The sequence below is a fragment of the Schistocerca serialis genome, chromosome 11, assembly GCF_023864345.2.
Source record: "Schistocerca serialis cubense isolate TAMUIC-IGC-003099 chromosome 11, iqSchSeri2.2, whole genome shotgun sequence".
NCBI classification, from domain to species: domain Eukaryota; kingdom Metazoa; phylum Arthropoda; class Insecta; order Orthoptera; family Acrididae; genus Schistocerca; species Schistocerca serialis.
In genome coordinates, this window is record NC_064648.1 from 154,461,586 (window position 1) to 154,473,944 (window position 12,359).

The 12,359-nt window shown below is 39.0% G+C and overlaps 1 protein-coding gene across 9 annotated transcripts in view; it reads right to left on the minus strand.

Moving 5' to 3' along the window:
- Positions 1–12,359, minus strand: part of LOC126427094 (zinc finger protein ZFP2-like) — a 718,966-nt gene that overhangs the window by 397,820 nt on the left and 308,787 nt on the right. For 4 of the 9 annotated variants that reach the window (XM_050089297.1, XM_050089291.1, XM_050089288.1 and 1 more), the window contains exons 1-2: positions 7,403–7,473; positions 4,843–4,929 (exon numbers count right to left, since the gene is read on the minus strand). The exons of the other annotated variants lie outside the window; for them this stretch is intronic. In XM_050089297.1, the coding sequence (XP_049945254.1) occupies positions 4,843–4,911 (69 nt within the window). In that variant the 5' untranslated portion in view covers positions 4,912–4,929; positions 7,403–7,473. Of the gene's footprint in view, positions 1–4,842; positions 4,930–7,402; positions 7,474–12,359 lie in introns of those variants that run through there. 9 annotated transcript variants of the gene reach the window in all.

Consider the following 12,359-nt stretch of genomic DNA (forward strand, 5'->3'; position numbering starts at 1 on the left):
GAGTCTAGAAGAGTTACAGGAAATAATATGTTGTGTTAGAAGGTAGAATCCACATAGTGCCAGCTGTGAAGCAGTCACTGAATGTAAGTACATCATGCTGGGGGCACTTTCAGCAAGTGGGTGGTCCAGCTCTCTTGGCAACACTTTGGCAGTGGTCACTCCTGCAGACAGAGCATGTTAGTTGTCATGCCTATGTAGGGAACAGCACAGTGGTTGCAGGCTGGTAGTTGCCAATCACACGGTTGCTTTCACAGGTAGCCCTGTGTTTGTGTTGGAGACATCTGACAGGGCTGGAGGAAACATGTATGTCCTGCATGTAGTTCTGTTTCAGGGATATGAGACATGAGGCAAGAGGTTGGAAGCAGGGCTGGAGTGGCAGGGTAAATCCTGGCAGAGAATGTGATTCAGTTGCTTCAGGGAAATGGGGGTCAATCAAAGCATCCAATCCCACCTGTCGGCTTTGAGCTGTGATGTAAGGCTGTTGTGTGTGACATCATGGTGGTGCGGAATTTAGTTTGTGAGAGTTGCATGTTTGTAGGTGTTTTGATGTGATCAATGGTGCTCTCTGGTGGTGTCTTTATGGGTAATGTGTTATGTAGCATATGGGGTTCATTTGCGTGGTAGTGTTGCTCGTGTGTGGTATTTGTAGTGACTGTGCTTTTAGCAGAATATTTTTCAGGGAGTTAACAATTTTGGTTTTATGTCGACATTTATTTTTGTTCGTCATGTGTAAATTTTGGTGAACTGCTTTTTTTATGTCCTTGGTAGGTATGGATGACTGACAAGGTCAACAGTTTTTGGTTGTCTGCGATGATAGGGGACAGTGTGTTGTCTCTAATAAAATTTCTTCTACTATTCGATTTTTGGATGAGGTCGTGAAGTGTTCAGTGTGTCGCGAAGAAATGTAGCTTACTAAAGTTCTGGCGTCTCAGACCAGGGACGGCTCTATGTGGAGATGTCTTATGAATAACATGTCAAGGGAAGCGTTTGATTTCAATTTGTGGAATCGGGAGCTACTGTTGAGCTATGTACATCAAGGGATGTATCTGATTCCAGAGTATATTGTGTTTAGTGGAATTTGAGGAGTTTTGTGTTGTCAGTTTTTTCGCCATTTTGTGTGGTTTAGTATGGTGGTGTGTGTCTAAATTTGTTTCTATTTACTTTGTCTCACCCCAAAAATCCCCAGTTTCCCATGTTTGTCCCGCTAGTTTCATTAAGTTTTTTGTGGAACGCGTGTGTTAGTTTTTAATTGTATTTTCATGTTAGTGGTCATGTTTACGTAATATCATAGGCGCCATATTAGAGTCATAGTGTATGGTAGTTTCCCCCATATTTGTGATGTCATGTGTCGAAGCAGATGGGTGGAATCTGACGCTTATGTGTTTGTGACTGACAAGACAAGTCACGAGAGATGCGTTTCTGGGAAAAGGTTCGAAAGGAAATTTAGGCTGTGCTGGCCTCAGTGTGATCCTTAGCATATTCCTTCAAACCACCTTGCTTCCCAATATTCTTAGCTGGTCGAGTCTCCTTATATTTCCTTTCCCCATAACACACTGCATCAGAAAAAAAATCAACCTTGAACACCTACAAATTCTTTCATCACCACCAGTACCAGCACCAATAGTGGTAGCAACTTCAGTAGTGGAAGTACTGCCAGTATTAACTTTTAGTTCATAGTATTATTCACTGACACTGCTACTTCAGACACCCAAATCATTGTAATACTATCTGTCATTAAAACTTAGGTTCATAAAAATATGATATAAAAAGGGTACTATATTTGTAAAACTGTGTTCCAGTTTAATATAGGGCCTGATGGACCTAATCAGATCAAACAAGCAAACCAATAAGATCACAAAAATGTCATCAACAAATCTTGACCTGGTGAAGGGTTTGTGATTCTGGGTGTTTAGTAAGGAATTCTCGAGGTGGCCTATGAATAAATTAGCAGAATATGATGCCATATAAATGCCCTTTGATGTACTGCACATTTGTTTGTAGGCAATGCCTACAATAGAGAAGTAATTGTGGCTGAGAATGTAGTTTAACATGGTGATCAGGAAGGGCTGTAGGTTAGGAGACAGACAGACACTGGGAAAGGTACTGTTCAGTGACTAAGCAATGGGTCTTGGGGGATGTAATCATAGAGGGTGATAGCGCTGACGATGAGCAGGGTGCGGAGTGGTAAAGGAACAGTGACAGTGGATATTCCATAAAGGAAATGACTGATGTCTTTTGTGGTAGGGTAGGTTGTAACGGGCTGAAGATGGTGTCCCATAAGAGCAGAGATTCTGTCTTTGTGAGCACATTAAAAAATGCATGCACATAACAAGCTTCTCTAAATTGTGCAAATGGAAGCTCTTCCAACAACATATCACTCATCCCCATAACCCCCCCCCCCCCCCCCAGCCTCATCGTTCACTAGTCTGTATGATCGACCCCACCTATTCCCTACCCTGCTCTCATTCTAGCACTGGGCACTGCACACACCTACCCCACAACTCCTCCTCCTCCCCCCCCATGCTCCATACAGCATCCCAACACTGCACCTAGCAGCCCTATTGTCCCCCCTCCCCCCCCCCCCCCCCCCACGTCCTTTACCAATCCCACAGGCAGCACACCATCTGCTATCCCTCACTTCCCACCCCACAGCACTTTACGCCATCACTCACTCCAACAGATTTCTGCTTGCATTAGATATGTCCTTGCGCTAGTGTTCTGTACTTCACATAAATGACTTTGTCCAAAAGTTAAAATATTTAGCAGTCAATTCATTCTACCTACCTGCAACCAAAGCCCTTCTCAAATGTGTTGAGTAGGAATGTATCCTTTGTATATCATTATTCTATCCTGACATTTTCCATGTTTGATTTTACTTTCTCTGTTCTTTGGAAAACATAACAGAGGCAACCAAGTTTTGCTTGTCACCATTGGACCAGTTCAGATACGTCACATGAAAAGCTTGAACAGCAATTGCTCAGTTACATAGCTTTGAGCAAGTGGACAAGCAGATACATTTACAATACAGATGTAACACATGATATGAAGGTGGAACGTAGTCCTCACTTCTGCAGTTGTTCCAAAAAGAAGTGATAAGAGAAGATTGCAACACCAAACGCATGTGTGCTAAATCTGCTACTATTTGCCTTTACCAACTGCTTACATTTTGAGATCAATGGAAGACCTACAATACCACTGGAAGAATGAAGATCCTGAATATGAGCAAGACACTAGACACACCAACTTCATAGAAAGAAAGGTAAGTGGGGTGGGGGTGAGGAAGGTCCTACTTGACGCAGACTGGCAGTTGACGCTAACAAAAGCCTGTCAAGGCTACTTTTGTAACATGACATTGTCTAGCATCGGTATACATTTGTGTTGTCACTGCTTCTAGAGAAACTCTCAAGATGAATAATTCAGAGCAAAAGACATCTTTACAGTGTCACATGAGTGTTTTGATCTAGCTACAAAAAACTAATTACAGCACTTTGATGAAGAAAGAAATTAAGGATATATTTTCAAAACAAGCTCAATGAGGAGAGAATTCTCTGTAAAATGTTGATGGCCACACACTGGAACTTAAAAATCCTATTCTCAGAAATACTGAATCAAGAAGTGAGCTCTAACAGTAACTTTAGCATGTTTTAATTTGCCAGAAGCTGGAAGTGACATTCTGCTATTATCACTTCCTGTATGAGCATCAAACCCATAGGCATATGTTGTGTGTTACAGATGTGTCATATTTGAGCCCACACAGTTTAACTCTGTGATTATATTAACATTTAAGTAATTTATGTGATACCAAATATTTAGAGTGGCAATGTGAAGAGCTACTGGTTAAAGAGCATTGCGAACATTCCGTAGTTAAAACTGTAACACTCCTTTATTCTTTTAGTATCAGCATTACTACCATTTCCTTCTGAGGGTTGTAAATTATGCTACCAACAACACTTTCATTTAATAGTATTTAAGCTCCTCAAAAGATTTCAATAACAATTTTTGGTCTCATAGCAATTCCCTGTATTTAATAGATTCTGAATACCTACCGACAAAACAAAAACAGAACAAGAATGGTAATATTGCTAACAAGAACTCTGAGGGTATAAAACCAAAAAGTTGAGCAATAGCAAAAGTAATACACCAGGAAAAAAATATTGTAGGTCATGAGTTTAGATTTCTCCATCAGGCACCATGACAAATAGACTGCCAAATATTGTTTTTACAATAAATCCACATATGTATCCCTCTTGTCTGAGAAAGCAACTCTGGTCAACTTAAAAATTGACCACAATTATAGCATCTGATCAATTCGTCCAGCAAGCCATACAACTGATCTAAAGTAGTAGCTAAACCATCTGCCCTCTAGCAAGTAAAGTCCTACACATATTTAACTATCGTGTCCATTAATAATACCACTTTCTAAAAAAAAAGGAACAACTCTAGACATTTACAACACACCAAACTAAATCTCGAAGTAGAAAATTAATTTGTAACAAGTGATTGCTAACACCACAATAATTCAAGAACATGTGACAATTTCCTACTAGACAACAAACCTGTAATCATTAACTACTGGCATGCCAACATCACACTAACAATAAGCTACAGAAAGATTGAAACAAATTAAATATTGGAAAGCAGCATCATATACATGACACCAATCCATTGCCAATATGTTGCACAGCCAAAAGTTACAACTTCATTTGGTCAAGAATCAAAACCAACAGCCAGTACCAAATTTTTCATCTGACAAGGAGCAGGACATGTCATCTGCGTGTTTACACACCACACTTCAGAGAGAAATTAAAGAAACAATGGTAAAAAATACAAGAAGCTATTTACCAAGGAGCCTGGTTCAGCATATACTTCATTCTTCTCTTTTTTCAGCCAACTAGTTCCCTTGCAGTCCATGATTGCCCTCCTAAGCCACTGAAAAACAAGAAAGCAGAAGTGATATTGTTCACATAGTAACTATTCGACATAGTATTTTCTGGCTGCAGCAAAGGAGTTATCGCATATGAAAAATTTAGAAATAGCTGAGGAACAAAGAACCTGATAAAAAAAAAACTGATTTACAACTTGCTGGTTATAAGGACTCTGCAGCCTCACTGTCATTAATGGAAAACAAAATTCAATTTGAGAGAAAACAAAACCACACACAATGGATCGAAGCATGTCAATCAATCCTGCAAATTCCTTAACACACAGAACAATTTAAGAGATTTATAATTATGTCCTCAGCAATGTATGCAAGGACAGAAAAGAATTATTTCTCAATCATACTGGCTGCACTTTCAATCACTCTATGAACACACATTTGCTCATGGTATTTAGAGAAGCACAACATGAAAATCCACCTATACAGACAGAACTTTCTTTTTTACAGTCCATTTAGTATGTATTTTTAACAACTGCTTCCTTAGAGTGTCATTATATTGAACGTTATCAACCCAGTATAGAGCCACGCTGGAATCTCTACCCAGTCACTAAAACACACACACTGCTGCCTCTGTGTTGCATAGAAAAATAAATCATTCTTGACGGAAATACGGAAGCGTCCGATCCCACCCGTCTGCTTTGACCCATGACGTCACAAATATGGCGGAAACAAAAACACACACACTTTCCACAAGAAGCCTAATGACACTAACGGGACAAGTGCGGGAAATGGGGTGTTTTGGGTGGGGGGCAAACTAAATATAAACAAATTTAGACGTCTTGCGTAGCTACAACGTGTAAGTGAAGACAGCCATGCATGAATACCCACCCACCTCCCCAGGGGTCGTAACCCCTGCAACCCATAGAAGATGAAGATGCTTCAGAAGCTGATTGGTGTTCTTTGTCTTAAAAAAAAAGAAAATCTCACGGGATAGAACGAACAGATCAGAAAAATAAATATAATAAACTAAAACAGAAATTGGAGGAAACAGATAATTAAAGTAAGTAATAAGTGTTTTTAAATTACAAAAAAAAAATTTCACGAGATAGAACGACCAGATCAGAAAAGTAAATAAAACAATATAAAACAGAACTGGAGACAGACATCCTCAAACCAAACTCCGCGCCGTCATGACGTCACACACAACACCCTTACGTCACGGGTCAAAGCCGACGCGTGGGATCGGACGCTTCTGTCGACCCCTGCTTCCTTATAGAGTCATATTCAACGTTATCAACCCAGTATAGAGCCACGCTGGAATCTCTACCCAGTCACTAAAACACACACACTGCTGCCTCCGCGTTGCATAGAAAAATAAATTATTCTTGACTGTCAAGATTTAACACCGATTAAATTTGTCTAACAAGACTTAGCAAAATTACTTTCTCATAAGAGTACCCATGACAATGTTCTGTGATGCTTTTGTCGGTGGCAATTACACATACCCTTTAGGCCTTACAGAGTCAATTACATTTCCCATATCCTTCCACAGATTTAAACGTGTACATTACTACAAACAGCAGTTAGCATTATTTACTGAACTATGGGCCACGTAGGCACATTGAAAATCCATGGAAAACAACACAATGAATTCTCTCTACAGCATTCTCTTTCATCCCAACACTAAAAATCTCTGATACTCTGTATTAACGTGTGCTAACAAATCTCGTGTATCGGCGGTACAACTGTTTGCGCTACAACCCGGGCGAACTACAGATCAGATTACAGTAAACTCTTACTGTTCCTAGTCGTTCCTTTACAAATATTGTTAGCGAAAGTCGCATGCACAACGCAAATCAATATAACGATATGAATGCAGAGGGTGTGTGAAATTCACGAGGGCCTTTTTTCGTCAATCAAAGTATTTTACATGGACCTTCACTTTCTCTACCACAGCATACAGACACTTTTCCGGTAGTTACAGAAAACACAAACTTTCAGGCGGTTCTTTTGCTAAATCACGGGAAACATTTAGCAATTTTAACGGACAGGACGAAAACAGCAAGCACCATACATACACACACGTCGATCTGGTCTTTTTCGTAATTGACGAACAGCACAGGTACGTAATGTGCACTAATATGTTTGTCTAGGCACTAGTCACCTCCTGCTCGCAATGCGGAAACACAAGCACACTGAAAATAACAAGTGCTTGGTTCTGATACACATAACCTGAAATAATTACTTATGAAATTCTAAGGCTATCTCAAACCATAACCAGAGGCGCCAAAGTTCATACAATTAAATGCGGAACAAACTTATGGATCAAATGTGTCCAATAAACGACACGAAACCAATATAATAATTGTACGAACAGTTATTATAGCATCATTACAAGGCATTGGCAAACTACTTCATTCGAGGCAGTTAGCTGTAATAACAACAAAAATTAAGTACTGACTTAGTACCAGACTCAATATGCGCCTTTTTTTGATTTCCTGTCACTCTCATCAAAGCACTTACATATTAGACGGACAATGCAACGCAATTCCCCACAAAAGCATGATGAACTCTACCGCCATCCGCTACTGTGGTCAAAGTTAGTAAATGCGGAAGAAAGAACCTATCACGGAAGTCGTTCTAACATTCTTGGAATCAGAGCTGCATATCTGCTACGTAGAGAAATGAAAGTCGTTTGTTGGTTAATTTGGGGGAGGGGACCAAACAGTAAGGTCATCAGTCCCATTGCATTAAGGGAAGGTTGCTGAAGGAAGTCGGCCGTGACTTTTCAAAGGAACCGTCCTAACATCTGCGTGAAGGGATTTAGGGAAGTCACTGGAAACACAATCAGGAGGCCTGGACTCGGGTTTGAACCGTCGTCCTCCGGAATGCGAGTTCATTGTGCTATAACTGCGCCACCTCGCTCGGTCATCAAAGTCGTATGGGAAACTATATGTTTTTCATTAATTTTTTTAATAGTTGAGAGTATGGTTTCGAAATTATAAATAAGTGTACAGTGTTTATGGCTACTGTGGTTACACAATTTTTTAAAAAAATTATTCACCCAATCGGCAATATAACAAAACTTCAACTAAAACAATATTCTGAAAAATATGCCATACTTACTAAATTTTAAAAATAATACTACTAACGAAAACAGAGAGTCTCATGGTTTGAAGTGTAATGTGGAATGTATGATATGTCAGCTTAATGCTGTACTAGGAACCATCTACCAGATTTTAAACAAATTAAAATAAAACAATGCTTTATACAATTTTAGCATTCAGAGAATCCCTCATTCCTAACTTCAGAGCATATCAACATCAACAAAAGTGCATGTCTGAGAGTTTTCTTAAGTTAATAGTGCTGTACGTGAAATAGTTCGTAGTAAATCATCGTTCATGATTTAAGCCCAGTGCACATGTGCAACTAATATGACACCCCAGATGATGGAATAGTGGAGTGACCCCGCAGTTGCATGTGTAAACACACAGTTTTCAGTTACACAACACAAATTAAGCAACATTTATCTTGCAACAAAAAGTTCAACTCCATTCTACTTTGTGACTCCACTTACCATTCCCACCACTGTATAGCGTCATTTGGCTGCGTCCTTTTGACTGAATTTCAAAGCACCATCGCTGTAATTTGGTTTCCATTTCGTAAATTTGTCTTGTGTGTGAAGTGCGTTCTGGAGTGCCAAAAACGTTTAAAGACCTGTCGTTAGCAACATTATTACAGATCCTTGAACTGTATGGAACGACCTTTTTCTGGAAGTACAAAAACCATCACTAAAAATACAGAAGTTTAAATATCAAGGTTGCTTAAAATTATGGATGGTTGAGCCTGAAAATATTGGCAGTGAGATTTCTGAGTAAAATTTTAGTGTATACCGAAAGAATAGGCTAATGAGAAATGGAGATGGAGTATTTGTTGCAATAGTCAAAAAACTGAAAGCCACCATGATGGCAGTTAAAGCTGCATGTGAGAATGTTTCGCTTGAACGAAAGTTTCAGTGTTCAAATGTGTGTGAAATTTTAAGGGACTCAACTGTTAAGGTCATCAGTCCATAAGCTTACACACTACTTAACCTAAATTATCCTAAGGACAAACACACGCATCCATGCCCGAGGGAGGACTCGAACCTCCGCCAGGAACGAAAGTTTCCAAATCATACTGTACTCATTGGGGGAACTTTAGTAATCCAACAATCAATCGGGAAAATTACAGTTTTGCTAGTGATGGGTGTGGTAAGACACCCTGTGAAACATTACTAAATGCCTTCTCTGAAAACTATCTAGAACAGACAGTTAAGAACCTCACTCATGAGAAAATATTTTGTATCTAATGGCGACAAATAGACCTGACCTCTTTCAGGATGTCCACATCACTGAACATGGTATGGTTGTGGCAACAGTGGCTAACAGAGTACAAATAATAACTGAAACAAGTGTATATATATATATATATATATATATATATATATATATATATATATATATATGTTCAGTAAAGTAGATAAAAAAATCAGTAGTGTCATATCTCAATGAGGGACTGAAAGTTTAAGCACAGGGCAGCAGTACATAGAGGAACTCTGGCTCAGGTTTAAAAGAGTAGTTGAGCATGCACTGGATAGACATGCACCCAGTAGAACAGTTCATAATAGAAGACACTCTCTACAGTATACAGTTACTGTAAAGAAACTGCTAAAGGAAAAGAGACTACTGCCTAATAGATGTAAAACAAAGCTTAGAGCTGTAGATAGAGAATTGCTGAATAAAACGCATTTGTCTGACAAGAGATCAATGTGTGAAGCTTTCAACGACTGCCATAGCAGAACATTGTCAAACGTTCTGTCAGCTGCCCACGTCGATTATCGATGCTGTGACTCTGGGGTGGAGCTGTGAAGAAATAAACACAGCTGAAGCGAGACCAGGCAGACCTCACCCACTGATGGGCAGGAATTGATGTCGAATGATATTTCACAAAACCCAAAGCATTTCTGGTGGAATGTAAAGATCTAAAACTGAGTGTAGCAAAGCAAAATCTGAAATACTTAACTCTGTTTTCAGATTTTCCATTCCAAAGAAAAACCCAGGAGAAATGCCGCAATTTACTCCTCATAACACTGGAAAGATGAAGGAAATAAGTACTAGTGTCAGTGGTGCTGATAAACAACTGAAATCGTTTACACTTGAATAAAGCTAGAGGGCCCAATGGAATCCCAACAGATTCTATACCGAATTTACAGCTGAGTTAGCCCCACTTCTAACTAAAATCTGTTGTGGGATGCCTCAAACAAAACATGTTGCTTAGTAGTTGGAAGAATGCACAGGTCATGCCCATCTATAAGAGGGTAGTAGAAGTGATCCACAAAATTACAGTCTCCAGTATCCTTAACATTGATTTGTTGTAGAATCTTAGTACATATTCTGAGTTCAAACATGATGAGGTATCTCGAACAGAATTACATCCTCCATGCCAGCCGGCAAGGATTCCGAAAATATCAGTCATGTGAAACCCAACTCATTCTTTTCTCACATGACATTCTAAAATCTTTGGATCAAGGCAGTCAGGCAGATGCAGTATTTATTTATTTTCGAAAAGTATCTGACTCTGTATCACACCTGTGCTTGTTATCAAAAGTACGTTCATATGGGGTATTAACTGAATTTTGCCACTGATTGAGGTATTTTTGGTAGGGAGGATGCAGCATGTTATTTTGGATGGACAGTCGTCGTTACATGTATTAATAACTTCAGATGTGCGCCAGGGAGGTGTGTTAGGATCTTGCTGTTCATAGCGTATATTAATGACCTTGCAGACAATATTAACAGTAACTTCAGACTTTTTGCAGATGATGCAGTTATCCATAATGAAGTACTGTCTGAAAGAAGCTGTGTAAATTTTCAGTCCAATCGTGCTAAGATTTCAAAGGCATGTAATAACTGATGACTTGCCTTAAATGATCAGAAACATAAAACTGTGCACTTCAACACGAAAAAGCTTAGTATCCTATGATTATAATAGTTATGAGTCACAGTTAGAATAGGCAAGCCATACAAATACCTGGGTGTAACACATTGTAGGGATAAGAAGTGGCTCAGTCGTTGGGAAAGCAGAGGGTAGACTCCAGTTTATTGGTAAAATACTGGGGAAGTGCAATCAGTCTATAAAGGAAATTGCTTACAAATCTGTCATGTGATTGGTTCTAGCATATTTCTCAAGTGTGTGGGACCCATACCAGACAGGACTAACAGGGAATATTGAAAGTATATAGAAAAGGGCAGCATGAATGGTCACAGGTTTGTTTGATTTTTGTGAGAGTTTCACAGAGATACTGAAGGAGCTGAGCTGCAGAATTTGAAGATAGACATAAACTATCCTAAGAAAGGCTATTAACAAAGTATCAAGAACCGACTTTGAATGATGACTCTGCAAATATATTACGACCCTTATGCATAGCTCACATAGGTATACTGAGGGCAAGATTAGAATAATTACAGCACATGCAGAGGCGTTGTCTACTTCCCAAGTTCCATGGCAATGAAATGGGAATAAACACTAATAACTGGTATTTGGACATACCCCATGCCATTGACTTCAGGCTGGCTTACAGACCATAGATGTAGATATAGGTACACGGGAAATTTTCTACAGTTGTCATTTATTTGTGCCAAAAGCTAAACTAAGAATTAATCACTATGTCTAAATCAACGAACATAACAAATTGTTAAATTCTTAGAATAGTGGCGTGTGTACAGATTTATCTGGCACCTAAAAAGATTGTTTTCTGAAATTGTTTGGCACTACATGAAAAAAATTATACTTCAGAAACCTATTATTTTATTTTATGTGTGTTTACAAAAGCTGCTCACGGAAATTGACAATGGCTGGGGAGTGCTGTACTCACACACATGCCCCTCCATATCCGCATCTGACGATGTCTAAAGATTGAGGATGACATGGTGGCAGTCAGTACTATTGAACCTTCAAGGCCTCTTTGGATGGTGTTTGTTTGTTTTTTGTGTAGAAAACAATCTGTATTTTCTTTAAAATATGTTGTGGTAATTTGCGAAAGTTGGGTAGAAATACTGTTATTACTCTGCTTAGCCAGTGTGACAACAAGAAGATATGAAGTGTGGTATCATTCTGTAGGTTGAGTACAAGGTGAGTACCAAGCAATTCTTACAACATGATCTGTGTGTTTTTTGTTAAATTATTTCAATAGGAGCATATATCAACTTCCTACTTTCGAAGCTGTTCATAGAAAAAGTTTTTGAGATTGCAGATATGAGCACAAATGGTTAATCTATATGGTGGAAATGTATCATATCTGTGCTACCTGGTACATAGGTAGGTTCTGATTGTGTGTAAGCATGTGTAATTGTGTAATTACTGGAAGGCGATTTGTAGTTTCACTGCAGCTCACTGAATTCTACAAATGTTGAAAATCAAAACAATATTGGCAAATGTATTG